Source organism: Chionomys nivalis, chromosome 7 (assembly GCF_950005125.1).
Source record: "Chionomys nivalis chromosome 7, mChiNiv1.1, whole genome shotgun sequence".
Lineage (NCBI taxonomy): Eukaryota > Metazoa > Chordata > Mammalia > Rodentia > Cricetidae > Chionomys > Chionomys nivalis.
Window position 1 is genome coordinate 59,749,184 of NC_080092.1, and position 27,860 is coordinate 59,777,043.

Sequence of the window (27,860 nt, forward strand, 5' to 3'; positions counted from 1 at the left end):
GATTCCTTTCTGCTGAGCTGACACCTGGACCTTCAACTGCACCTCGGGGCTCCTCTGGCATGGTCCACAGCAGGAAGACACTCGGGCTGGGCGTGGTGGCGCACACCTTTAATCCCAGTACTCAGGAGGCAGAGAGAGGTGGATCTCTGTGAGTTTGAGGCCAGCCTGGTCTACAGAGTGAGTTCCAGGACAGTCAGGGATACACAGAGGAACGCTTTTGGTGGCGGGGGGTGGGGACACGGATAAAAAGAAGAAATTCAGAATTGACCTCTGGCCTTCACACACATGCAAACACATTCTCACTCTCTTACACGCACATAGGCACTTGTGTACACACACACACACACAGGCTCAGTAGGGCTGGGAAGGACAAATGCGGCCTTTTCTTTTCTTTCATTTGTGTTTATGTGTGACAAGGTCATTCTGTGCAGCCCAAGCTGCTCTTGCCTCAGCCTCCCAGGTGTGCTGCTGCAGTTCTTTTTGTTGTTGTTGTCGGGTTTTGTTGTTGTTGTTGTTGTTGTTTTTCAAGACATGGTTTCTCTGTGGCTTTGGAGCCTGTCTTGGAACTCACTCTGTAGACCAGGCTGGCCTCGAACTCACAGACATCCACCTGCCTCTACCTCCCAAGTGCTGGGATTAAAGGCGTGTGCCACCACCACCCAGCTGAGCTGCTGCAGTTCTGACCAGCTCCCAGGTGTTGGAGATGTTGCTGACCTGAGGTCTCAAAAGTGATGGAGGCCTCGATGAGTTAGCAGGGTGCAGGAGATCCCTCATGTGGTGGGTCCCCACCCCAAGCCCCTCTGCTGGGAGGCCTACTGCAGATCAACTCCTTATCCCTTATCCCATTGCTTCCCCCTCCCACCCAGCACAAGCTACCAAGGCTTCCACAGCCTCTGCCCAGCCTGTCCCTACCTCAGGGGCCCGGGGTTATTTACAGAGGCCAGCATTCCCATCAGAGACTGTGTGTTCCAGTCCCCACCCAGTTACCCCAACACCTTGTGGGGTTTGAGAGGAGGGACCCCTGTGAGCAGGTATGGGCACCTACCTGCTTCCTCGCAATCCCTTTAGAAGGTTCCAGAATGTCTCCAGACCCATTCAATAAGCAAGTCGTCTCTCATGTGTGTGAAAAGGAGTATGATTTATTGTATGGACACTGGGCAAGCATGGGGAAGAACTGATGAGGACAATCTGGTCAGCTGGAGGCCAGTGGGATGACACCAGGTGGCCTTCCTGCGGTGGAGTGATGGGAAGAAGGGATAAAAGAAAAGGGCCAGAGAGGTTGAAGATCAGAGAAAGGGGCAGACCCAAGGGGGTCACTTCCCTCAGTGTATAACTAGTTGGAGAACCATGACACTGTGGGCTGGAAGCCATGTGCCACACAGCCAGGACACCCACTTCGTGGAGCGAAGTGAACTGGGAGTTCCCCCTTCTGAAACTCCTGTCTGCAAGGTGCTCTTCTGATGGCGGGTTCTGGGGAGCCAGGGCTGAGGCAGAGAAGAGGTAACAAAACACAACAGGGTGCCCCAGCCCTCATTTTTAGGCTTTTGCCTATGTCTGCACGTGGGTCAGTTGGACATCGCCTGCAACTTCTAGACTGTTGATGGCTGGCAAATGCTTCAGACGGTGGAAGTATTCACACAGGTGCTGCCCGTCCACGGCAACCTTGAAGCAGTGACCTTCACACAGGATCCACACCTGGGCAGAGACGCCACAACATTTGCAGGGCATTTGGCAACCCAGGCTCGCACCTCCCTCTCCCATCTCTCCTTCCTCAGGAGCCAGCCTAAAACCTGGCCTCTAGCCAACCTGAATGGTTTGCCCTTCATAGGCTGATCCCAAGCCCAGAATGTTGTTCCCACCCTGCACACCTTCCCTACAGGGGAAAGTGCTGGCCCACCCCTCACCATGACCTACCCTGTCTCTCGCACCCCCTGACCCCTACCCATTTCAGCCAACTGTCTGCTCAGATCATATCCCTCACCCCCGTGCTCACTCTCCAGCTGAACCCTAAGCCACTAGCAACAGGAATGCCGGCTCAGGCTGTCTGTGTCGTTCTCAATGAGACAACTGACACAATGTTAAAGCATCGTGACCCATGGCCACCGCTAAGACTCATATCGCAGTGTGTGAGGCCCAGGCTGGCACTCATGACGCACTGTATGCGTGCACTATCCAGATGCTGCAGACTCCGCCTGCTCCACCATTCCGCTCTGTGAGACTCAGTCTTGTTAGGTCTTTGTTCTCACTAAATTAAAATCACAGCTCAGGGGGCTGGAGAGAGGGTTCCGCCGCTAAGAGCACGGGCTGCTCTTGCAGAGGCACTGGGTTCACTTCCCAGCTCCCACATGGAAGCTCACAGCTGCCTGTAACTCCAGTTCCAAGGGATGGGATACTTCTGATTTCTGAGGGCCTCAAGCATGCATGCACATGGTGCATAAATATCCATGCAGAAAAACACTCACACACATTAAAAAGCAAACAAATGAAAAACAAAAAGAAACCTGCAAAGACCTCAGCAGGGTCTGACAGTTCACACATGCCAGTTCAATAGTAAAAAAAAAAAAAAAAAAAAAGAGCCAGGCTTGCTGTATGTCTATAATTAATTCCAGCACTTGAGAGGCAGAAGGATCAGGAGTTGAAGGCCAGCCTTGAACGCATAGCAAGTGTGAGGCCAGCCTGGGCTACTACACGTCTCAACAATAACAAATACAAGCTCCTTTCACTACCCATAGAGCCCTACATTCTACTCTCAACCTTGAGGCAGAGCGTGTTGCCATGACATTTTCAAACGATGGCCGCACATTGCCTTGGGGTGAGGCCCAGGCATTGATTTTTCTTATTTAAGCTCATGGGGTGATCTGATGTCATAATCAGGGTCGATAAGGCCTGCTTAGGGATCAGGCTTCTGGCTGAGCGCGAATCCAGCTCTCAGTGTGCTTCCTCCTGGGTGACACATAATTGCGGAAGCAAAGGAGTGAATGGCAATTCACTCCCGGGTTTGATTGGCACAAACTGGCTGGTATGACCTCATGCAAGTGCCCCAATCTTGTGAATGTGTTTGCCTATCTGTAGAAAGCAGGAACAGTGCCCTGGAGAGCAGAACTGTACTTTGACCTATGCAGGAAACTGAAGCAGCATTCAGGCAGTTCAAGACTTGATTGGGTTCAAGACTAACCTTACCAAGGCCCCGTCTCAAAATAGAAGAAAAGCAAGGAAGGAAGAAAGAAGGAAGAGAGGGAAGGCAAAGCAAAGAAAGAAAGGCTCAGGCCTGTAATCTCAGCTTTTGGGGGCTGAGGTAGATGACTGTAGGCCAGTCATCCTACAAAGTGATTTGTAAGTAAGCCTGGGCTAAAGTGAGTCCCTCCCTAAAACAAAACAAAACAAAAGGAGGGCTGGAGATGTAGCTCAGTGGTATTGGACTTGCTCAGCGTGCACAAGACTGTAGATCAGTCCCCAGAACAGGGGGAAGGGGGCACGGCAGATAGAAGCCCTTACTTTAGCAGGGACAGCAGTCATGAAATAATACCGATTTATACAACATTCTTCCTTCTTTGTGGTGCAGCCCTCCTAACCTCCATCCCATCACAGACCCATACACCCTCCCAGCATCTTACCGAGAAGCTCTGGCCACGATTGAAGGGCATTTTCCCAGGCAGATTTCGCTCCTCAGGCCCCCAGGAGCTGTTAATCTGGGTGTTTCGGACCACCACCTTCTCATCCAAACGGGGATTCAGGTGAAAAGCAACGTCCATCCCAGAGCGAAGGTTGATGTGGAACCTGAGATGGGCAGTTCACATAGACCCCGTCTGTGCACGGAGCTCTGAGCCCACCCTTACCCAACACTCCCAGGTAGCTCAGAGCCAGAGCCTGGCCAGAACAACCCTGGGAGCCTCCAGTCTCCCAAGAGTCCTGGGGGCCTGTCTTACCTTTTAGCATTGGGCAGGACCATGCCTGCTATGAGGATGGTCTTGGATGGGTAGAGCCCACTTGGAATGGAGGTGAAGAAAGGTACAGGCTGTTGGGAGAACGAAAACAGCTCATCAGCCGCTGGACTGCTGCAGCAGGGACTGTGGACTCTGAAGTCATGCCTGTGAGTCCTGCATCTTCTGGAGGGAACCCAGGGTCCTTTACTTGGTTCATTAAAGTTAAAAGAAAGCCTTCCAGTGTTTCTCAAAATACATTTCAACTACCATGGGAGGAACCTTGACAGGGCACAAATGTCTTGTTGGGGTGTTGTGGTTTGAATGAGAATGCCAACCCTCAGATGCTCGTATATTTGAATAGTTGGCCGCCAGTTGGTAGAACTGTTTGGGAAGGATTGGGGGAGTGGCCTTGTAGGAGAAAATGTGTCACTGGGAACGGGCTTTGAGGTTTCAAATGACCTCCACCATTCCCAGACACAACACACTCTATCTCTCCCTCCCTCCCTCTCTCCCTCCTCCCTCCTACAAAATGTGAGCTCTCAGCTACTGCTCCAGTACCACGCCTGCCTGTTTGCCGCCATGCTCCCTGCCATGATGGTCACGGACTCTTATTAAGCCCCAAATCAAACCCTTTGTTCTACGAGTTGCCGCGGTTGTGGTGTTTGTGACATCAATAGAAAAGTAGCCAAGGCCGGGCTTCAGTTTGCTCATGCTGAAGGGGCCATTTTAAAGTTGAAAACTCTGTTCAGCTCTCCACTAATTCACATGGGTATTTTTAACTGTTCACCTGGATGTAGGAACCTTCACTGATCATGCAAGTCAGAGGACGGTCTCCCCTCAAGATGCCCTTCATCCCTCACCGTGCCTAACAGAGCTCAGGCTCTCTGTAGGGAACCACTTACATAAGCCGAGGAGGGGTACACCACAGGCTGGATTCCGGAAGTCTGTGGGAGAAATCAGGATTCCACATAGAAGTGACACATACTTCAGGGCGACCTCAGTATCTAGCCCTTGAGATCTCCCATTCCCCTTCTCTGTCACACTAGCATTTCTAAAACTTCCTGCTGTTTTCCTGGCGCCCATTATGGTCCCCTGCCCTTCAGCCACTCCCCGTGCAGCCCAGCCAACTTTGGGTCTCCCACCTGCACTGCACTGGGTGGGAGGTTGGGGGGAGCTAGACCAGCTGTCTGCAGTGCCTCGGACAAGGGGCTTGACCTTAGTAAGCAAGCTAGAGGCTGGAGCCTGGGCGACCTGAATTTCTTGGAAGACTGTTTCTGAATCTGTGCTGTCCCTAGGAGAGTTTGAGCTGTGTCATCTTTCTAGCCCAGGGCCCGAGCCCAGGTTTCTCCACCCTCTTTCATAAGCACTTTGGTTCCAACTTTGAGACTCTAGGGAATTCTGGTTTTGATTAAAGGAAAGGGGTGGAGCTGTAGGATAACAAAAAATGTTTAGACTTACCGGAAATGGCTGTCCAAAGGCACTGTGAATTGTGTGGATGACGGTTTGAGCCTGGGAAGAAGAAAGGGGTCTTAACCAGTTCTCGCCATTGTGAAGACTATCACGTGCCACCAGAGGGCGCTACTTGATCTTCGCCCTTAAGCTTGAACCTCGAATTCTAACCAGGGAGGTCTTTCACCACAGCCCCTCCCCAGACAGGGACGGGGAGAGGCATTTCTCTACTACAGAGGAAGCTGGATTACACTAGAGTTCCACCCCACCAGCCTTGATTTGCAGGAGGGAGGGGGGAACGTGTGGCTCCCTCTGGGACAAACGAACCCATTCCGCCTACTTCCGCCTCCCCCGCGCTGGGATTACAGCACCATCACGCGTTGTTTGTGAAGTGCTGAGGATCAGACTTTGCAAGCGCTGGGCAAGCACTTCACCGACAGAATCCCAGCCCCATTTTCTATTTGCTCGGAGCCAGCCAAGCAGGCACACCTGCGACCCCTTTCCACCAACACCGCTGAGGCCTGGTGCATGGAGAGCCTTGTCTGCCCTCATGGGGGAGGCTGAGCCTGCCCCTCCTTTTAACCCACAATAAGGGCCATAATGAAGAGGTTCTAAAATGTAAAAGGATCAAGTGACTTACCACGGGTGCCTGGTGGGCAGGCCGGATGCCCTGAGGCTGAAAAGGATCAAGGGGGGGGGGGAGATGTTATCTATGGAGTCTGTGGGTGAGAGACATTTTCAAACTCCAGATGTGGTTCTTGTGGTCAGCTGTACCTTCCTAGACACGCTCACCTCATTGCTGCACCCAGATCTCACCCTCCTGTGCACAGGGGTGTCAGGAGACTGTCTCCTGGCTTCCTGAGAGAGGAGTCAATCTGCCTGACCACAACCACATCATCTCTGGGCCCTCAGAGGCAAGAGCACCACCCCCACCCCCCACTTCACCTGCTAGGTGAAAGTTAGCATTCCATACTCAGCACACAGCTCCAGAGCTTTCCTCGGAGGCAGAACTCTTGCGTCCCATCCCCCCCAGTGAGCCCCGAGGTTCATGAGGGTAAAGCCACTTGTCCAGTCTGGCCCAGGTAGCGAGCGAGTTAGAAGATTCCAAATAGAATCCAGCCTGGCCATATTGTAACCATTGCATCCTCTAGGCTGCCCTGCGAAGGCTTCCAGATGCTCCGCCAATCCTAAAGTTAGTACGGTAGAAAGCGGGTCCCGGCCTGGACCATCAAGAACCAAGAAAGGCTAGTACCTTTCCCCGAACCTCAACTGCCTGGATGACCACAGACCTGCTGGCCTTTTCCCCCTGCCCCCATCGCACTCCCACCCCAGAACCCCCTCCCTCCCATGTTTGCTTTCTATTCTCCCTGGTTGGGGGTGGGGGTGGGGCTCTATTGCATGCCAGCACCATGTGAGGAGCTGGAAATACACAAAAGAACGAACAAGCCACGCTGTTAGTCTTCCAGGGGCTCCTGGGCATGCGGAGAGCAGGTGGCACAATGAAGACAAGACATATAAAGGGTGTTGTGACCCAAGCCAGCACAGAAAGGCACAAAGCCCACGGTGACATGGGGTGGGTCAGAGTATAAACTCTTGAGTGCCATTTAAACAAAGTGTAATTAACAGTTTGCCAGGGACCAGGTGGACAGTAGGGACAGCCTATGCAAGAGAGGTATCTAGAGTGAGCGGTGGAGGAGGCACGGCTGAGCTGGGGTCGTGAGCTGGGTCCGGACGAGGGAGTGTTCTCTTATGCCTTGGAGGAAATTGGAGCTTGTGTTTATTTATTATTTAGGGTTTTTGTTTTGTTTTGTTTTTTGCTGTTGTTTTGTTTTTTGAGATAGGATCCCATGTAGTCCAGGCTGACAGTGATCTTGAACTTATGATCCTTCCAGACCCTGTCCCCAAGTATTAGGATTATAGGTATCCATCAGGTTTGGGCTCTGTTTAGAGAGACTTTGGGACCCAAGCCTAACAATTGTTACAGCGGGAGAGTGTGAGGTGAATGTGTTGGGTGAGGCACCGTGCAGTGGTGGGCAGGAGTGGGTGAAAGGAACCCAGCCACAGACGATGTGTGTGGGAAATTACCACAGGCTGGATCCAGACAGTGGCTAGGGAGGGAGAGATGATTGAGCGGCAGAACAAAGGGAAAGTGACAGAATGCAATGTGGAGGTGGGGCCTAAAGACCCAGGATAGCCTATGGTTGGGACCTGCCTCTGGGCTCTATCATTTTGATGGACCTCCAGGGCCCCAAACACTTAACTCACTTTCGGTTTGCGACCCCGGGGGTTCTGTGAGAACTGGCCAGGATGAGAGAATTGCACTGTGGAGTAGACAGGCAGGACAGGGGCTGCTGAGTTCTGTTAAAACAAAAGCATGTCTGGGTGACAAGAAGCAGGGGGCATGGTCAGAGCAAGCACAGGCAAAGAGAGAGAGGGTTAGCTTCTGACCCCGTGGAAAGAGGCCAAGAAAAGGGTTAGGTTGGCGTGAACGAAATCAGGGTGCTCCTGCAGGAAGATGGTCAGGAAACGGGGTGTGAGTCTAAGGCTGGGGGAAATGGGCCTAGCATATCCTGGCACACCCAGTTTTTCACAGATTATCTCTAGATATTTATTTATTTATTTACTGTGTTTGGTATTTTTTGTATCTGGATTACACAGAATTCAAGGCCATCCCAAGCTATACAGTAAGAACCTCTCTTTAAAAGAAAAAAAAAATGGATTTTCAGAACGGGGCTTGGTGTTACATGCCTGTAATCACAGCACTGTGGAGACTGAGGCAGAAGGATGGACACAAGTTCAAGGCCAGCCACGGCTATAGAGTGAGACACTGTCTTCATATAAATAAAATACTTTGTTTTCAGAGCTGAGCCTGGTAACATATATCTGTAATCCCAGCATTCAAGAGGCTGATGCATAAGGGTCATAAGTTAGGGGCTAGCCTGGGCTACAAAGTGAGATCCTGACACAGAATGCAGCAAAAAACTCACACACAGAAAGTTTTCTTGGTGTTTGTTTTGGCTTTTTCTCCTTCCCTCCTTCCTTCCTTCTTCCTTCTCTTTCTTTCTTTGTTTTTAATACAGAGGTCAAACGGAGCCATGCTGTGCCCTCTGATTTGAATTCCATTTGGTTCCCCAAGCATAGGCTCTTCTAGAACTCCCTGGTCATCTAGCATTAGACAGTTGCAGAGAAAGAGCAGCTTTGGCATCTTGGAGACCCAGGCGGATTGTTCATTACAGAGAAAGCAACACCAAGACGGACAGAGGGACAGACAACAGGCAGGCAGACAGACACCAAACCAGAGAACCAGTGCAGCCCCAAAGCCACCTAGGGAAGATGCTTGCTGGTGCCCTGCTGAGTGGGCACATGCCCAGCTGGTCACTGTCCTTCAACCCGGGGACAGGTGCCAGCTGCTCCTAACCTGGAAGGTGATGAAGGACAAGTTCAAGGAGCCGGAGACAGCAATGGTGTCCACGAGGTGGTAGGGGACGCGGTGTGGGTACTGCGTGAAGAAGTTCTTGTTCACCATCACCTGTGAGAAGAGAGTTGCAGTGGGGGCGTGTCGGCCCAGGCCACACATAGCTTTACGTTTGGAAATAAAGAGCTGAACCCACATCTCGCAGCCAGCCCTTCGAGGCAGGGGCATCACCTTCAGTGGGCTGCGATGGGTCACTGCACTCAGACCCACTGTCCCCTGGGCTCCTGACCTTCAGTTCAGACCATCATCCACCTATTACTCCAGGCTTATTCCTTTTTTAGAATATTTTTTAGAGCTATTTCCTTTTATGCGTATAGATGTTTTGCCTGTGTGTATGAATGCACACCACATGTATGCCTGTGCTGCCGGATGAGGGTGTCTGATCCCCTAGAACTGGACTACAGATGGTTGTGAGCTGCCATGTGGGTGTAGGGAACTGAACTCCGGACCTCTGCAAGAGCAGCAAGTGTTTTGTTTTTTTTTATTGAAAAAAAATTTTCCGCCTCCTCCCCGCCTCCCATTTCCCTCCCCCTCCTCCCACCCCTCTCCCCCTATCCCCACTCCTCTTCTCCTCCCTCTCCAGCCCCAAGAGCAGTCAGGGTTCCCTGCCCTGTGGAAAGTCCAAGATCCTCCCCACTCCATCCAGGTCTAGGAAGGTGAACATCCAAACTGTCTAGGCTCCCACAAAGCCAGAACATGAAGTAGGATCAAAACCCCGTGCCATTGTCCTTGGCCTCTCATCAGCTCTCATTGTCCGCCATGTTCAGAGAGTCCAGTTTTATCCCATGCTTTTTCAGTCACAGTCCAGCTGGCCTTGGTGAGCTCCCAATAGATCAGACCCACTGTCTCAGTGGGTGGGTGCACCCCTCGTGGTCCTGCCTTCCTTGCTCATGTTCTCCCTCCTTCTGCTGAGCCATCTCTGCAGTCCCCAGATTTATCTTTTCAAACTTGATTCATGTGAGTTAATTTTTTGTTGTTGTTGATGTTGAAAAAGGGTTTCATGTAGCCCAGGCTGGCCTCAAACTTGCTACGTAGCTAAGGATGACCTGATCTTTCTGCTTCACTCCCCAAACGCAGGGATTTCAGGCGTGTCCCACCATGCCCAGTTTCTCCAATGCTTCCTGTGAGCTAGGCAAGCATCCTACCGAGTGAACTACATTGCAGCCCTCACCTGTGTGTAGGATGCTTATGAGCCACACAGGAAACGCAACCTCAGGTTTTGCTGAGCGCACACAGGAAGCCCAGTGTCACACAGACAAGCTCAGGAGTAGACACACTCATCCCACCCCACCTCGGAGACGGTACCCCGAGTTTCTCCTGTAAAGACACTGCCTTCTAGCCTGAAGAAAGGACAGAACAAAGCTGTCAGCAGACACACGGTGAGACTGGGGACGCAGCTCAGTGGCAGAGGGCTTGCTTAGTACACAGGAGGCTAGGTCTGACCCCCAGCATCACAAAACACCATGCTACTGGGACCCGTGGTGGAGGAATGGGGCTAACTTGGACTTTGGGACCTGTGAGGCTACCTGCACACGAGGTCCCACCCCTCTGGAGGAGCTTTTGACTGACAGTTGACACTGGTGTGGGGGGAGCCATGTTTTTCCAGTCGCAGCTGCCAGGTGGCCATAATCCGGCAAACAGTTCCACACCCATGTGTACAACGCGACTCTAATAAAACCCCGTGGGCTATTGAGGGGGTAAAGACATAAAAGAGGGGGAGTGGGGAAGGCAAAGTTTCCAGAGGGAGTGGAAAGGGGCTTGGGGGGGGGGGGTGTAGAATGTACTCAAAATACATTCTACACGTGTATGAAATTATCAAAGAATAAATACAGAGATTTGGGGGATGGGGCTTTGGGTTTCTGTTTGTTTGCTTGTTTGGTTTTTTGACACATGGGGCCTAAAAGCAACATGGTGAAGATTGAAGTCTTATTTTCTGAGTAATAAAATCGAGAGGTGTGTTTGTAGACACAGGCTGGAGTGTGTGAGGCAAAGGTCACATCTCTCAGTGAATGTGGCTATTAAAATGTAGTCCACCCAGGAGGACAGGTTTTTTGGGCGGGTGGGGGGGGAGGGATAATTCCCCACTCACCTTGAAGTCTGACCTCTGCACCAGGAAGCAAAGTTCAAAGGGCATCCCCTTCTGGAAGGGCATCTGCATCTTCCTCTCCTCAGGCCCCCACTGTCCTTTCTGCTTCGTGTTACAGACCACATACCCTCCATCTTCAAACCGGGGATTGAAGTGGAAGGCAATGTCATTCTCACTGAAGCCGGTCTGAAAGTTCACAGCAATCCTAAGGCAGAGAAATAGGCTTACCGCCAGGGTTGGACAGAACCGCCCCTGTCTGCTTTGTCAGCATGTTGGGGTTCATCAAATTCCGACCTAACATACTTCCTGCAGTCACTGCATTCTGGCCTCCCTGCACCCTTTCCTTAAGCAGACAATTTGTAAGGAAAAATGACGGCAGCAGTAGCGGCAACGACAAAAAATGCCCATCTTTTGCCTCAGGCTCTGGTCACGGGACACAGAGGAACCAAGCTAGAACTCAGAGCTCAGAAGGTGCTATTCAGGGGAACTGTTTCTGGAGAACTGTCAACCATCTTACTCAGCCGTGTACCCTGTATGCAGCACCACTGTCATAGCTGGTTTTGGTTGTTGACACATCTGGAAAGGGGAAACCTCAGCTGGTGAATTGCCTCCCAGGGTTGACCTAGGAGCATGTCTATGGGGCATTCTTCTTGATTGTCAGTTGATGTAGGCAGGCCCTGCCCAGTGTGGGCAGTGCATCTCTGGGCAGGTGGGCTGGGACTGCATAGATAGATAGATAGATAGATAGATAGATAGATAGATAGATAGATAGATAGATAGATAGATAGATAGATGAATAGATAGAAGGATGGATGGATGGATGGATAGAAGGATAGATAGATAAATAGATAGATAGATAGATAGATAGATGGATGATAGATAGAAGGATGGATGGATAGATAGATAGATAGATAGATAGATAGATAGATAGATAGATAAAAAGATAACTGAGCACGCTAGGGGGAGCAAGCCAGTAAGCAGCACCCCTCTGCGGTCTCTGCTTCGGTGCCTTCCTTGACTTCTTTCAGTGATGGATTGTAACCTACATGCCAAATAAACCCTTTCCTCCCCAAGTTGCTTTTGGTTGGTTTGCTTTAGCAACAAAGAGGTAAACTAATACAAAGCCCATCTGGCCAGGCATGATGTATGTGGTGGTAGGAATGGAGCCCGTGGACTCACGTGTTTGAATGCCTGGCCACGGGGAGTGGCACTATTAGGAGGCGTGGCCTTGTTGGAGGAAGTGTGTCACTGTGGGGGTGGGTTTTGAGGTCTCATGTGCTCAAGCCACGCCCAATGTGGTACGCAGTCTCCTTCTGATGCCCGTGGATCAAGACATAGAACTCGCAGCTCCTTCTCCAACACTACATCTGTCTGCATGCCGTCACGCTTCTAGCCGTGACCAAAACAGACAAAACCTCTAACTGTAAGCCATCCTCGATTAAATGTTTTTCTTGCCAGGGTCATAGTGTCTCTTCCCAGCAAGAGAAAACCTAACTGAGACAATGTACCCACTGGTCAACAGGGGACAGCCTGTTACGGTGGTACCAACTATTTTCTGATTGGATTTGAGGCAGAAATTCACGCCTGGTACTGTAGACCTGGATAAAAGCCTGCAGCTAGAAGGTCTTAGGCTCTAATGGAGAAGCTAATACCATTGTGTTGCTAAAATGGACACAATGTTCACATAAAAACATCTCTACATAATCACGTTTGTGTCTGTAGATCAAAGCTGCTGTCAGCCGTGGGCAGAGAAGCCTCTTTTTGTAGTGGGCGGTGATAACTGCAGAAAAAGGGATAGCCACACATGGGCATCAATGGTAAAAACCAACAAAAACATAAATGGGCAATCTCTATCACCCCCGCCAAGGTTCGCAGAATGTTGCGGAAGGGAGGGCAGAAAGACTGAACGAACGAAGGCCCGGGGAAGGATGGAATGCTCTGGAACACTGTCTTCCAGGTGTAACACGGCCACTTCCCTTCTGAGCCCAGAGCAGCTACGGTTATAAGACCCACTCAAGACTGCATCAGACGACAGCACTCTGTCTCGAGGGAGGAGGGCTCCTGACCACGCACCCTTCCTGGGGATTTTTAAGTAGTTAACAGCAGATGTGGGGGCTGGGGGTTGGCCAGAAGTCTTCTTCTTCAGTGATGCAGCCACAATAGCCAAGTGACCATGTTCCTGTAAACATGCTTTCACGCATGCTCACGGAAGCAACCTTTATGAAGCCTACTAGGTCACACACAATGCATGGACTGGGGGGAAGGGGGCTACTTGGGAAAGGTAAGGGCTTCAAGAGGAGTGGGAGAGAACAAGAGAGGGTACTGCAGGTGAATATGATCCAAATACATTATACACATTCATGAAAATGTCACAAGTAATAGATGATAAAAAAAATTTTCAAAAATTAAAAGCAAGAGAAAAAAGAATGTCTTAGAAATTAATTACAATTGATAACAAAGATGGACATTAGGAATTCTACCCACTGGGAATTGGAGAGAGGGTTCTGAGGTTAAGAACATTTGTTGCTCTTGCTGAGGACCTGAATTTACTTCCCAGTCAGCACGTGGTGACTCACAACCATCTGTAACTCCAGTCCCAGGGGAAACAAAGGCCTCTTCTGACCTTTGTGGGCAACATGCACACATGTAGCATGCAGACACACATGCAGGAAAAACACTCGCACACATAAAATAAAAATTGAAAATAGTAATAAAGAAAAATGGTTCCCAAGCCTGGCCGTGGTGGCGCACACCTTTAATTCCAGCACTCAGGAGGCAGAGGCAGGCGGATCTCTGTGAATTCGAGGCCAGCCTAGTCTACAGAATGAGTTCCAGGACAGGCTCCAAAGCTACGGAGAAACCCTGCCTCGAAAAAAACAAAAAACATACAAATAAAAATGCTTCTCAGGAAAGTCCTTTGCACAAGTGGACAGTGTTTGGAAGCTGACACTGTTGGAAGCCAGCCATAACCTGCTTATTGCAGAAAGAATAGAACAAATTCCGAACAGGTGAGATAGCTCAGCAGGTAAAGACACATACTGCCAAGCCTGGACTCCTGGGTTCGATCCCTGGGATCCTCATGGCGGCAGGAAAGAACAGACTCTTCCAAGGTGTCCTTTGATATCCATATATATGCCATGGCAAGAGTGAGTGTGTGTGTGTGTGTATGCACACGTGCACACGCATGAGCACACACACACGTAATTTTAAAAAATTCAAAAATTATGTAAAGTTGTTCTCCAGGCATGAGAAGCCTTCACCCTGAGAGCAGTCTTCAGAAAGCGTGTCTGGGAGACACATAAGGTATGGAAGGCAAGCACAGACTCTGATCCCAGTTCCAAAGGGTCACCTGATATGACCCTTGACCCACACTAACTTGGCAAGTTCCCCTTTTCACCAACAGTGGAAAGCTCCCATTTCTGCCCCACTCCTAGGAGGAAGCCTCTCCTATAGCCACTTCTGGAGTACAGCCAGGGCTCCAAGGGCAGCAATTAAAATCACAGAAACTTCCAGAGAAGCGGACTCACAAAAGGAGCACCACCAGTGTTTGCCCTGCCTCCCCATGTCACAGCCAGCTTGGATTCAAGATCCAAGTTCAAGTCTGAGGTTCTCCGTCAGGTGCCACCAGTCCAGCCTTCCCTGAACTCTCAAAGTGGCGGGTGCCAGCTCAGCTACTCACTGGTCTCTGTAGCCCTCACACGGAGCTCTGTCACTTGTACCCCAACACTGTGCCACACTCAGTGGCAGCTCGTGACAGTTCCATCAAGTTCCTCTCAAATGGAGAGCCCGTTTGAGTTTTCTGTTGGAAAATGTGCTGTGGAACATTCTAGGCAGCAGAACACTGATGAAGTCCTCAACGGCTGAAGCTTTAGACATCAGGACCTACATACAAGAAGTTCCTGTGACCCTAAGTCAGGCGCTATTCCAAGTAGGTATGTGTTTGGGAGGCTTGAGTAGACACGACATCAAAGACTGAGTCCTCTTTAGAGAGAGGTCTCGTGCAGCCCCGCCTGGCCTCAAACTTGCTGCGCAGCTGAGGATGAACCTGAACTTCTAATCCTCCTGCTTCTGCCTCCTGGGTCTGACATTTTGATTATGTCCACCATACCTGTGGGTTGTTGTTTTTGCTTGTTTGTTTGTTTTTATTTTGAGACAGAGTCTTGATAAATTTCCCAGGCTGTTCTAGAACTCATTCAGTAGCACAGAAAGGCCTTGAACTTGAGATCCTCCTGTCTCGGCCTTCCCAGGAGCTTATTTTAGAGACCCACCAGGGGCTTACCTTTTTTTTTATTTTTATTTTTTGGTTTTTCGAGACAGGGTTTCTTTGTAGCTTTGGAGCCTGTCATGGAACTAGCTCTTGTAGACCAGGTTGGCCTCAAACTCACAGAGATCTGCCTGCCTCTGCCTCCCAAGTGCCTGTGCCACCACCGTCAGGCATGGGGGGCTTACTTTTATAAAGATAGTATATCCCCAGCATGTTTCAAGCTCCTTATGTAGTTGAGGTTGACTTTGAACCTTTTTGTTGTTTTGTTTTTAAGAAAGGTCTCACTATGTAGCTCTGGCTATCCTGGAACTCATTATGTAGGCGGGCTTTGAACTCAGAGATCCACCTGCTTTTGTGACTTTGAACTTCCGATCTTCCTGCATCAGCCTCTCCCATGCTTGGATTACAGGCCTGCACCACCATATGCTGTTTATATAGTTCTGGGATCCACCCAGGGCCTTGTGTGTGCTAGGTAAGCGCTCCACTAATTGAGCTACATCTTCATCCCTGGGATCACTCTTGATAGGAACTCTAAATATTTCCTAGGACTCAGAGGCTATAGGGCTGGAACTAGAGAGACAGCTGGAGGGGGGAGTTAAGAACACTTCCTGCTCTTCAGAGGACACCAGTTCAGTTGCTGCATCCTCATCAGGCAGCTCCTAACTCTGACACTCTCTTCTGGTCTCTTCTGTCACCTGCACACACATGGCATAGGCACACGTATGTGTGCGCACGCACAAACACACACAAACACACCTAAAAAGAAAATTAATAGAACTGCTACGGGAACTAATGGAACTTCCCTTTTTGCAGCACCATGTCACGGTGTCAAGAGTGCATCCTGTGGCCGGCCGCTCTGGCCATGCCGCTACTTCCCCCTCAGACTGTGAGCTCCCTGGGAGCAGCATACTCAGGAGCCAGGAGTCTATGGTGTCTGTCAATGGCGCCAGGATGGCAGGAGGTATAGGAAGGCCAGCTCTCCATAGCCAGTAGCTCCATGGTTGCTGAGGCAGGGGATTAACATCAGTTTTGTGGTGGTTTGAATAGTTATGACCCCATAGACTCATGTGTGTAAATGCTTGGTCCATAGGGAGTGGCACTATTAGGAGGTGTGGCCTTGCTGGAGGAAGTGCGCCACCGTGGAGGCGGGCTTTGAGGTCTTATATGCTCAAGCTATACCCAGTGTGGCACACAGTCTCCTTCTGCTGACTGCAGATCCAGATGTAGAACTCTCAGCTCTTCTCCAGCACCATGTCTGCCTAAGTACTGCCATATTTCCCACCATGATGATCATGGGCTAAACCTCTGAAACTGTAAGCCAGCCCCAATTAATGTTTCCTTTTATGAGAATTGCTGTGTCTCTTCACAGCAATAAAAAGACAAGTGTCGCCCACATACTTATTTGCAAAGGCGTGGATGGTCCCCTGGATGGTGATCTGAAGTCCCTCCTGTAGTCCTCCTTGAATTATTCCAGAAAAGGGGATGGGCTGCAGAGGGAAAAAGGAGAGATATCGGTTGGCAGGCACTTGCTTGGTGTGGTAGTACACAGTTAGGGCTTGGGGGCATGGCCATCAAGGGGCTAGAATCCTAGTCACACAGAACTTAGGGTCCCTCACAGATGCAGGTCCAATCCAGTTTATTACAGTCATACTGAGGATACCAGAAGTTTGCCAGGTTTCTGAGGCATGACTGGCAGTGGACTTCAAGTCACTTCCTTCCATAGTCTGAAGGAAGTGACAGCTGAGGAACCTACCAGAAGGAAACAGCATGCAAATGTAAGGTAAGGAACCAGAATGGTGGTGAGGGCTGCTGGCCCCAAACCAAGTTCCCCGAAAGACCTCAGGGTCCTGACTAGGGATTCAAGAGGCCAGAAGACCAAAGGGACCTACCGTTCAGTTTTGGACCATAAACCATTTCCTCCTAAGAGAGGACTGAGAGGGAGGCATCCCCTCCTACCACCATGTAACAATGGCAACCAGGACCTCACCCTCAAGGCCAGCTTTGCTGTGGGCTGATGGAAACAGCCTCATTCCTGAAGCTCACGGCTCCTGTTCATGCTTGCCCCACAAGCCTGTGAGCCTAAATGTTCCCTCTATCCCAGGCCCTGCAAGTAATCCACCCTCATGTCTCTCCCTGATCTCCCTAAAGTGTCCTAAAGGAGCACTGGGTCCCACTGAGTGTCACAATGTTTTAGAGTCAGAAGGATTGGGTTTGAACCCTCATCACTGCTCAGCATCTGTGGGGTCTTCCAAAACATAGTCTCTCTTTGCCTTAGTTTCTCCATTTGTAAACAGGAATAAACCACCTCCCTGCTTGCTTCTTCACGAGGCTGGTACCTCTCTGTTCCCAACACTTGCCTTGTGTTCCCAGAGTCGAATTCCCAAACTGATAACTTATCAACATCCAGAATGCCTTGGACACCAAGTGTGGACGTGATGTGAGAATCAGCTAGCAGACAGACAGGATTCCCACATCCCTCCAGTGCTTTTAATGGCTTTTCTAACACCAACTCTGGGTCAATGCCCTAAATAAATTAAATACTCCGGGAGCCAGGCAGGTGATGAAGTTGAGTGAAGTGGCCAGGTAGGGCACAATAGGGAGTGACAGGAATTGGGACAGAGTTGGCCTCACACCGTTTAGCAGGACACTGGTCACTCAGCTCTAATGAATGGTCACCATCCATGCCCAGTGCTGGGGAAATCAAGCAAGCAAACACGAGACAGTTTAGTACCCTGGGACCCTATTCGGTTTGGGGTTATGCACCCCCCATTCCTCTTAACACTCCACTTGGCAGCCTGGTTCCTCCACCTGCTTGTACTATGCATGCACACCCTCTCCAAACGATGCAGCTAGAAACCCCCACCAAGTCTCTGATGGCGGCACCTGCACCAGGCTGAACTACTCCCACATCTGAGCAATAATGTAGTTTCCCTGGTAACAATCAAATTTAGACAATTTCTTTTCAAATGGATCCCTAATGCGTTCAGGTAGTAAAAAGAGAAAGGGTTCATCCAGCCTGAACTGGTTTGGGGCATTGTGCAGTAAGGCAAAACAGTGAAATGGGGGGGTCTCTCAGTTACCACCCGGTGCCTCTGCAGGGGGGAAGGGACATGCATGGTTGAACTAACGAATATATTAGCTATCCGTCAAAGCAGAGAACCGCTGAGACCACGTCCCTTAGTAACCAGTTCCCTCTTCTTTTGAACCCTGTAAAAGGAGGCCCAGACAGCGGCGGGGCCCTGGGAGTACTCCCCACACCTGGCCCATTGTCAGTCTGGGGCTCCCACTCTCACCGAAAGCATCACTTCGGATAAGCTGTGTGGCTCCCTCTGCAAATCCCTGTAAGCCCCTTGCTTTGAATTCTTTGGATAACAAGCCAAGAACCTGGAAACACCAACCACAGGTAGCGGAGCTGCCAAAGTCTCACCAGACCAGAAGTCTGGGCAATGGGATGAGTTCATGTTCTAATTCTGGGGTGCAGCTGACTCCTCACAAACATACAAGGATTCTTGTCAGGTGTGGTTCGGCACACCATGATTTCAGCACTTGGAAAGTGGATGCAGGGGCATCTGAGTTCAAAAGCAATTAGTTAAAAATGCATCCTGTATCGTTAGCGGTATGTGAGAGGATGCTTTCGGTGAAATACGACTGGCGTCATTCTGAAATGACCTGGGGACTGGAAAGGAAAGAAGGTGAAGGTGTACGAGAGCATCAAGACAGGCTCTGAAATGGCCGGATGTTTACAACACTTCTCTGCAGGCTCAAATCAACAGAAAACAGCCACCCACCGAATTCAACCCACTGGCTGTTAGACCACAAATGCTGGCCCGGTAGAGACATCTGCCATGACTTGCATGCTATCTAGCAATGGCAAACTTCTAGCATGTGTCAGTTCTCAAGGCAGAGGGATGGGACTCTAGGGTCGGCTTCCTAGACACAGCTCTTAAGGCCTATCAATCATCTTCAATAATCTGATAAACTCAGAGACCTCTCAAGCCTAAGCAAAGAGACCCCTTCAGCAATAAACTCAGAGAGCTCTTCGCTCTAAACTTTGACTCCCCATAAGCTCACCCTCCCATCTAAGACCAGCAACCCCTCCCCTCTAAAGTCTATAGATTTAAAGAACTTCTGTTGTCCTGTGGCTTGCTGTTCCTTGTTCCGTGTTTCTGTTGGATCTCCACCATGTTCCAGCTTCCCCTCCTGCTAATGGCTGGTGTTGTTAAGGAATTGATTGTACAAATGTTGTCAGTTCCTACCTATAGCTAACCAACACCCCAGCCAGATTCTCCTTCCTTACCTAACTGACTCTGCCTTTTGGGCTTCGTCCTCGAGTTGTCTGGCCACCCAGAACCTATGGAAGCCTGTGATGGCCCCCTCATTCAGACCAACCCCACTGTCATCATTCGGGGAGATCCACAGCTCACGTTGGCTCTGTCACTGTTTCAGTAACTGGAAACAACAGTGTGCCGTGTTTGAGTTCCTTTGTTTACACCCTCATCCCCACAGGCAGCCCGAGGGAACTGTGCACTGACATGCCAGGGAAGGTTTGGTTGTCTTGTGTCTGTGATACTAGGGATCCAACCGAGGGTCTTAAATTTGCTAGAGAAGCACACTTTATTATATCTGCAGCCTGGCACGAGATGATTGTAAGGGGACTTACTCCTCCCGGGGGCTGGAGGATGCAAGCACAGCCTGCTTTTCCAGAGGACCCACATGAGCCAGAACCCACATCAGGCAACCACTTGTAACTCCAGCGCCAGAGGATCTGACGTCCTCCTGTGGCCTCCCTGAGCACCTAACACACGTGGCATACACTCACAGAGACACAAGTGAAAACCAAAACTCTCCTTGCCTGACTTTTCCTCAGAGCTTTTGCTGGCATCTGAAGACTTGACACTTAACTTGCCAGCACACCTGGGCAATCACAACCCACGAAGACCAGAAAGCAGATGAGACAGCTGTGAGTCATACGCGCACAGAAAGCAGACACATGCTGGGCAGTGCGGGCTGCTCACTGAAGAATCAATTTTCCCAAAGAAGCTTTGTGAGGTTTCAGTGTCTTAAAGCAATCTCAGGTAGCCTAGGCCAACTATAGCCTAGGTTGGCCTTGAATTTCCTGCCTCAACCTCTTACATGCTGGGATGGCCATGTGTCCCACCACCCCCAGCTTAGACTTTAGTCCCCAAATGCTGAAACATTATTTAGTATGAGTGGATCTTATAAGCAAGGCTGTTCATGTCTAGCATGGAGCAAGGCTGTTCATGTCTTAGCATGGAGCAAGGCTGTTCATGTCTCCACATGGATTGCAAAGGACTGGAAAGAACCTAAACTAAAAGGAAAAGGCAAATAAACAAGCTGTTTGCATATGGCGCAGTCTGGAGAGGATGAAGGTGGGGACTCTGAGGAAGGATATGGAATGACACCATCTGTACGGTCGTGAAGGCCAGAACCTGCAGCAGTCAGTTCTTTCCTTCCACCATGTGGATTCCAGGGACCAACCTCAGGTCGCAGGCTCAGGGGCAAGAGCCCTCACCAGCTGGGCCAGTATGAGGTCATTTGTATAGAAAGTGGGAGGGGCAGCCAGTTGTGTTCAGTTACTAATTTGTAGATAAGCTATCTCTGGAGAAAATCCCCAAGAGAGGCTGCAGGGAAGATCTGAGGCACAGAGCACTCACCCCATCCTCAGAAATGGTCCAGAGCCTGGGAATATTGACTAAAGTCAAGACTGTGGATACACCGCCAAAGTCCAAAGTCTCCTGACGCAGGAGACTGCTGGATTAGCCAGCAGGTCTCACCTAAGGACCAGTATCCTTGCAAGAGGGAGGTCATGGGGTCAGGCTCTGAAGAGGACTCAGCAACAGAAGAGATACTGTGTGAGAGGGCTCAGTGGAGGGAGGCGCCTGTGACCAAGTCTGACGGCCCAAGTTAGGCCCTCGGGACCAGTGTGGTGAATGGAAAAGACTGTACCCAAGATTGTCCTCTGACCTCTGAGGCATACACACACAACAAACAATGTTTTTTAAAGAAGCGTGAGTTGACAGGTGGTGGTGGTGCACGCCTGTAATCCCAGCACTTGGGAGGCAGAGGCAGGCGGATCTCTGTGAGTTCAAGGCCAGCCTCGTCTACAAGAGCTAGTTCCAGGACAGGAACCAAAGCTACAGAGAAACCCTATCTCGAAAAACCAAAAAATGAATAAGAAAGAAAGAAAGAAAGAAAGAAAGAAGGAAGGAAGGAAGGAAGGAAGGAAGGAAGGAAGGAAGGAAGGAAGGAAGGAAGTGGGAGCTGCTGCTGGGACGGGGCAATGTTTGTTGCTGGGCACTAAACCAATGGCCTTCGACATGCTGAGCAGGCAACACTAAATCACAACCCAGAACCTGAACTTTTGGCTTTGAGATTTCTGTTCCCTGTCAACAGGGATAGAACAAGGTGTTAAGTTAAACCTGGAGACCCAGGCTACAGTGGAATTCAGAACTTCAGTGAGTCAGTGAGGGGTCTTAGCAGGAAATAATGGGACTTGCATTTGATCCCTGCTGCGGCCTGGGGGTGGGGGAATGGGGGGAGTGGCAGGTATTGTCTTTTTCTCAGCTCCCACCTCCCTGTGCTAGTCCTGACCCTTCTACTTATGCCCTAGTCCCTCCTGGGATTAGTGGCACAGGTGGCCACCTGAATGAAGCACTCCTGAGAAGAGACAAGATGCCGACAGGAAGTCCCCGGTCCAGAGGGGCCCAGACTGTGCAAATGTTTGCCCTAAGAAGAACATACTCTGCTCCCTGAGCAGGCCTGTCTTCTATGCTGAGGCTAGAGCCTTTGCTTCGGCTGCGCTCACTGCCAGAGGGTGGGCAGCTCGGTGGTCTGTTGGACACACAGTCCCGTACCAAAGGCCCAGCTGTTTCAGAAGTTCAAAGACCCTGCCTGTGACCATCCTTAAATGGCCCGCGTCACTTCCCTAAGCATCCCAGCAGTTTTGGTTTATGTGCTTTTGTGGATGAGGAAATGCAGAAACTTCAGTAACTTGCCCAAAGCCACACAGCTGGATAACAAGACCGGGATTTGAACACTAGAACTCACGTTCTCGGCCATAGGTGACATAGGCTTACTCTTGTGTAGAAGCACATACGTGTTCTTGACCCCTGGCCCAGCAGGGTCACACAAAGGGCCATCCTGACCAGCTCCATCTTCTTCCGAGCCCTCAGGGGAATCTCATTAGATGTGGGAGCAGCAACCAAGACTGGCCCTCGGTCTATGACAGTGCTGTTCCTCAGCAGGCCAGAAGTCGTACCCCAACGTGTGGCCACAGTTGCTGAAGTCAGCGGGTCACTGAGGGGGAGGAGCCCAGCGGAAGAAAGTGTGATCCCAGGGCTATGGGGATGTGAGACTACATTTGGCCTCCGTGTCTGCCTCCATAACCCGCTTGACCTCTTCCTTCTCTGTGGGAGGATTTCCCTCCATATTTAAAATATTGCTTCCTCCTTCATCTTTTTGTTTGATTGTTGTAAAGATAGGTTTCAATGTGTAACCCAGGCTAACCTGGAGCTCATTATGTAATTCAGGCAGGCCTAAAGTACGTGGAGACCCTCTTGACCCAGCCTCAAGTACTGAAGTTTGCCTTCTAAATCTAAATAAAACACAGTTGCCTAGCCAGTGGTGGTGGTGCATGCCTTTTATCCCAGCACCCGGGAGGCAGAGGCAGGTGGGTCTCGGGGGTTCGAGGCCAGCCTGGTCTACAGAGCTAGTTTCAGGACAGGCTCCTAAGCCACACATTGAAACCCTGTCTCAAAAAAACAAAAACAAAGCAAACAAATAAAAAAAAAAAGAACAAAAATAAAAGCAAAACAAACAAAAAAAACCACAACACCACAGTTGCATGATTTGAAAATGTCAGTGCTGTCTTACGGGAAACCACAGAGGGAGTGTCATGGCCTTTCTGTCACAGTTTGCTCTTGAAAGCCCCATAGAAGCTCTGGACACCAGCCTTTCCCAGCCACCTTCCGTGCAGGTCCCAACTCAGAAGCCTCGACAGTGTGGCTGGGGACACGGGCAACTTCCAGGAGCACCAGGCAAAGCCCAGAGCCCATGCTAGAGAAAGCTCTGATGCCAGGCCCTGGCAGCCAGCTCACCCACAGCACCCTGCACACGGTGGGCACACGGCAGAAGGCCCCTGGGAGCACTCTCTTGGGAGCACTCCCTTCTGTTTTCACTGCCATCTCCCTAGGAGCACCCCTCTTCTGGGAGTAAACCAAAGCAGTTTCACGCACTGTCACCATTTGAGGGCACGTTGGCAAGACCCTGCCCTATCAAAGCCTCAGTTTCTTCACACACGGTGGGACAACTGGTGTGTGTAAACGAGGCTACCTGCAGACAGCAAAGAAGGAGCACAGGGCAGCCCTTTGCACACCGCACTGAAGGACAGTCCCTACCTCCTTGCCCTTCCACACACATTCTGGAGGTGTCCTTGGGTAAATTCAGACAGGGTCCTTGGAGGATAGACACCTCTTTGGGAGGGCTTCCCTGCTGCCCCCGGACCACTCTCAAAACACCTATTATGTTCCCTGTGCTGTTTAAGCACATGTACTATCTATCTGCTTCTCCTTACCCCAGACTCAGGAGATGGATTCAGTATTGGTCCCATTCTACAGATGTGGTAACTGAAACCCAGAGAGGAGAAAGTACCATGTGTGAAGTCTCCTAGTTTGTAACCCGACTGAACAGAGGTCCTCTCAAAAGTAAGTGTCATGTGGTTAGCTGGTACCCACCCCTAGAAAACCCATCTCCATCTCTATATAAACTATCTCCTTTCTAGATGCTACTAGGCACCTTGGAACAGGCATCTATCAGTCTACCCCATGAAATCATGGTGAGAGGAACCCTTCCACCCCAGAGGGAGTGTGAGCCTAACACGGAACAAGAGCCGCATCAGGATGACCCCGCCTGGAAAGTCTTCCCCATGTGTTGTCTGCGGGTCACTCCACCACTACCCGTGCCACCCACTCAGCTGTTTTCTCAGAGACCCAGAGCAACTTCGCGTGGATGTGACAGTTAGCTTCTCCCTAATCGCCCCCACAACTCACCGGGTTCACGTAGGGAGCTTGGGAGCTGAAGAAAGCCATCTCTCTTCCGCGCTCGCGCTCGCGCTCACGGACGGACCTCTGCACGGGCTGGCTGCACGGAGCCGACTGCCCGGAGCGGGCTCAGAGAGGAAATAGAAACCGCAACCACTCAACAGGGAGGAGCCAGGAGTCAGTGGCTAAGGAAGTGTCTGGAGAAAAAGACCGAGTGGAGGGCTGAAGGCGGGACTTGGGGAGGACACTGGATGTTCCCTGCTCTGACACTTGACCTCCCTCTCCTGTGTTCTGCCAGAGAATCAGTTCCATTTGGTTTCTGAAGCTTCAAAGGGTCGTAGCCAGAAGTTTCTCGACAGCCTTGCCGGAGGGTGTGTGTGGCTGTGCTTCTGACCGTGTTTCATTACAGCATCCGCTAGACTCAGGCTTTGCTTTCCCTGTGTGCGATGTGTAGGGAAAGTGATGCTCACTCAGAAAGACGAAGGGGCATGAGCAAGGTTGCACAACTCCTTACGGGCGGTCTAAAGTCTCGACGAAGATTTAGGCTTTCCAAGAAGTCTTTCTCCCTTCTGTAAAAGCTTAGCAAGTAGGAAGAACTATTTTGCAAGGAAAACACTGCCACTGAGATTGTCAATGGGGTGGCGGGGGAGTGGGGGTGTTCCCTGGGTGCTTTTCCTTCTGCCTGTGAATTTATCTGTCCGTTCTCTTTTTCTTCTCGTCTCTCTCCTCCTTTCCTCTGTTTTGGGGTGAGAAGAGGAAAAGTAGCTGATACAGTAGAATATCCCAAGTGACAAGGAAGGAGACCAAGGGAATATTTGAAATAGTTTTCAAACTAGGCATGATGGTACCTCATGCAATTCCAGTATGCCTTACCTAATACATACATACCTCCTCCTCTCCTCCATCCCCCCCTTCCTCCTCTTCTTCTTCTCCCAACACTGTCACTTAGGCCAAGCTGGCTTTGAATTCAGTATGTAGCCAAGGATGACCTTCAACTTCTGATCCTCCTGCCTGGAATATAGGTATGGGCACCTGCACCCAGCACACCTGCTGGGGATGGGACCTGGAACTTCCTAGGAGGGAGGCAACCACTCCACCAACTGAGTAACATCACCAGTCTTCCCCAGCCGCAAACACAAACAAACAAACAAACAAACAACCCTGCTCTTATTGTTTAGGTTATGAGTTAGGGGAAATAAGTGGATGAAGCAAAGAATTACAGGATAGATTTGTCGGGGGCGGTGGCGGGGGAGGAGAGCCAGGACAGCAGGCTTACTGGGAGTCATTCAGGTCCCTGCCATTTCACTGCTGCTAACTTGGAGGTTGCCCAGAAGCAAACTTGTGGTGAGCAACTATGTCATTCATTTATTCCTAGAGAATCATGGGAAACAAACTTATTCCCACCGAAACAGTGTTGGTAAGGGCACACACCCGCTCCCGCCATGGGAGCTGATGTGTTTTGGCGACTGGTCCTCTTACATGGGTCGGTGTGACTTAACGAAAGACATGTGGTTACAGATTTGATCTCTTGCCTGTGTGTCTGCCTTCTGCCTCCAACCATGGGGCTATGCAGTTGGAAGGCCTTTTTCAGATGGAATCTTGGTTTGTGCTTGCCAGCCTCCAGGAGAGCGAGAAAGAAACAATCCTTCTTTATGAACCAATTAGCCTGCAATATTCTGTTACAGTGTCATGAAATGGTCCTCCAGGTACCAGAGGGAGAAATGGTTATCTGCCAGGCCAGGCACTTATCTGTGGCACTCTTTCTTCTTGTGCTTAGCTTAAGACACCAAAATTTGCCAAGACTTATCTCCTTGTACCTTTGTCCTACTTATAAGTTCCTCACTCAGCTGGAACCGAATGGATTTAAAGAGCAGACAAACTATCCTATTGGAGCAAAATGGGAGGGAAGTTCCTCACAGCCCTCTGGATGCCATGGACACCAAGGGCACTTTTGTCACGGTAGGTATCTACCAATAGGCAGTGATTTGGGACAACTGCAACCCCCGTTTTTCTGTGGCTGGGATGGAAGAGAAGCCAGAGCAGGACCTGCTGCTTCAGACACCTGCTTCTCCTATGCCTCAGCCATTCCACGGCTGAGCATTTTCCCAAGGGAACGCCATAGAAGAGCTCTGTACATCACAGCTCCAAACCGGAAGCAAGGCACAAGGCATATGAGAGGGACATCAGGGACTCACACAGCTCCATGGAGGACTAGGAAACGGGTACACCCAGACAAGCCTGTACTATGGCAGTTCTGTGCATGCCAAATTCAACAAGTTAGTCTTGGGGTTACTGCCTGGGAGAGGCAAGGTCTTCTGATGGCATCAAATGCTCCAGATCTTGATCCGGAAGTAGTCCCTGCTAATTACATAAGATTCTTTTATTGAACCAGCATCTGCATGTTTCTCTCCAGGTAAAATACCTCAATAAAATAGCTAAAAGGAAAAATCCCCTAAAGCCCTGGAGGAAGCAGGAAAACAAGCCCCTGGGTGGTGTTTGATCTGGAGGTGAGTCACAGTTAGCTGTCTCACTAAAGTGTCAGTACCCAGAGGAGGGGACCCAGGGTCCTTTGCCCTATGAAGACGGCCCATTGGCAACTCCATAGGCTAATGTATCTTTAGAAAAATCATTGCAGCAGGGAAATATATTCAAGGCACTGTGCCAGTCTACAGAGATTCTGATTTTTTTGTTTGTTTGTTTTGAGACAGGGTTTCTCTGTAGCTTCGGAGCCTGTCCTGGAACTAGCTCTTATAGACCAGGCTGACCTAGAACTCACAGAGATTCACCTGCCTCTGCCTCCCCGAGTGCTAGGATTAAAGTCATACGCCACCACTGCCCGGCTGAAAATTCTGATTTTATAACACACAAAAAGCTATCACGGGGTGGCCTGAGTTTTATCCTCAGAATGAAAGGTGGAAGAGGAGTAGCCAGGTGGTGGTGGTGCACGCCTTTAATCCCAGCACTTGGGAGGCAGAGCAGGCATATCTCTGTGAGTTCAAGACCAGCCTGGTCCACAGAGTGAGCTCCAGGACAGCCTGGGATACACAGAGAAAGCTCAAACTCACAGAGATCTGCCTGCCTCTGCCTCTGCCTCCGAGTGCTGCCATTAAAGGCATGCACCACCACCACCCCACTTAGATAAGAATTCTTCTTTTTTTTTTTTTTTTTTTTTTGGATTTTCGAGACAGGGTTTCTCTGTAGTTTTTGGTGCCTGTCCTGGAACTAGCTCTTGTAGACCAGGCTGGCCTCAAACTCACAGAGATCCGACTGCCTCTGCCTCCGAGTCCTGGGATTAAAGGCGTGCACCACCACTGCCCGACTTTTAGATAAGAATTCTAAAGCTAAAACTTGTCCCTAGGCCCAGAGAATCTACAGCTAGAGTATGGGTTACTCTGCATTTTAGAGCATTTGGGGGCAGAAAAAATCCAGCACTAAAATTTGAGACTGGAGATTTAGGGTCCAGTACTACCATTGGGCCTGACCTCGTCACCATGGTGGCCCCTGGAATGGCGCACAGTACTTCTGTAAAATGACAGCTCTCAGATACTGCGTGACTTTGGGAATATGCATGCCTTGATGGTCTGACAGCTTCATGAGTGTCCCG

General features: G+C 50.3%; 1 protein-coding gene across 3 annotated transcripts; it reads right to left on the reverse strand.

Moving 5' to 3' along the window:
* Positions 1 to 1,143: 1,143 nt before the first annotated feature.
* Positions 1,144 to 24,352, reverse strand: Lgals9 (galectin 9). 3 transcript variants are annotated; one of them, XM_057775223.1, is made up of 11 exons: positions 24,266 to 24,352; positions 16,596 to 16,684; positions 10,937 to 11,138; positions 8,791 to 8,901; positions 7,638 to 7,730; positions 6,013 to 6,048; positions 5,382 to 5,432; positions 4,826 to 4,867; positions 3,927 to 4,015; positions 3,615 to 3,777; positions 1,144 to 1,695 (listed from the first exon to the last, which is right to left on the reverse strand). In XM_057775223.1, the coding sequence occupies exons 1-11, from the start codon at positions 24,302 to 24,304 to the stop codon at positions 1,549 to 1,551; spliced, it is 1,062 nt and encodes a 353-aa protein (XP_057631206.1). In that variant the 5' UTR covers positions 24,305 to 24,352; the 3' UTR covers positions 1,144 to 1,548. The 3 variants fall into 3 exon arrangements, with proteins under 3 accessions (XP_057631206.1, XP_057631207.1, XP_057631208.1); XM_057775224.1 differs by lacking the exon at positions 7,638 to 7,730; XM_057775225.1 differs by lacking the exons at positions 3,615 to 3,777; positions 7,638 to 7,730.
* Positions 24,353 to 27,860: the final 3,508 nt, after the last annotated feature.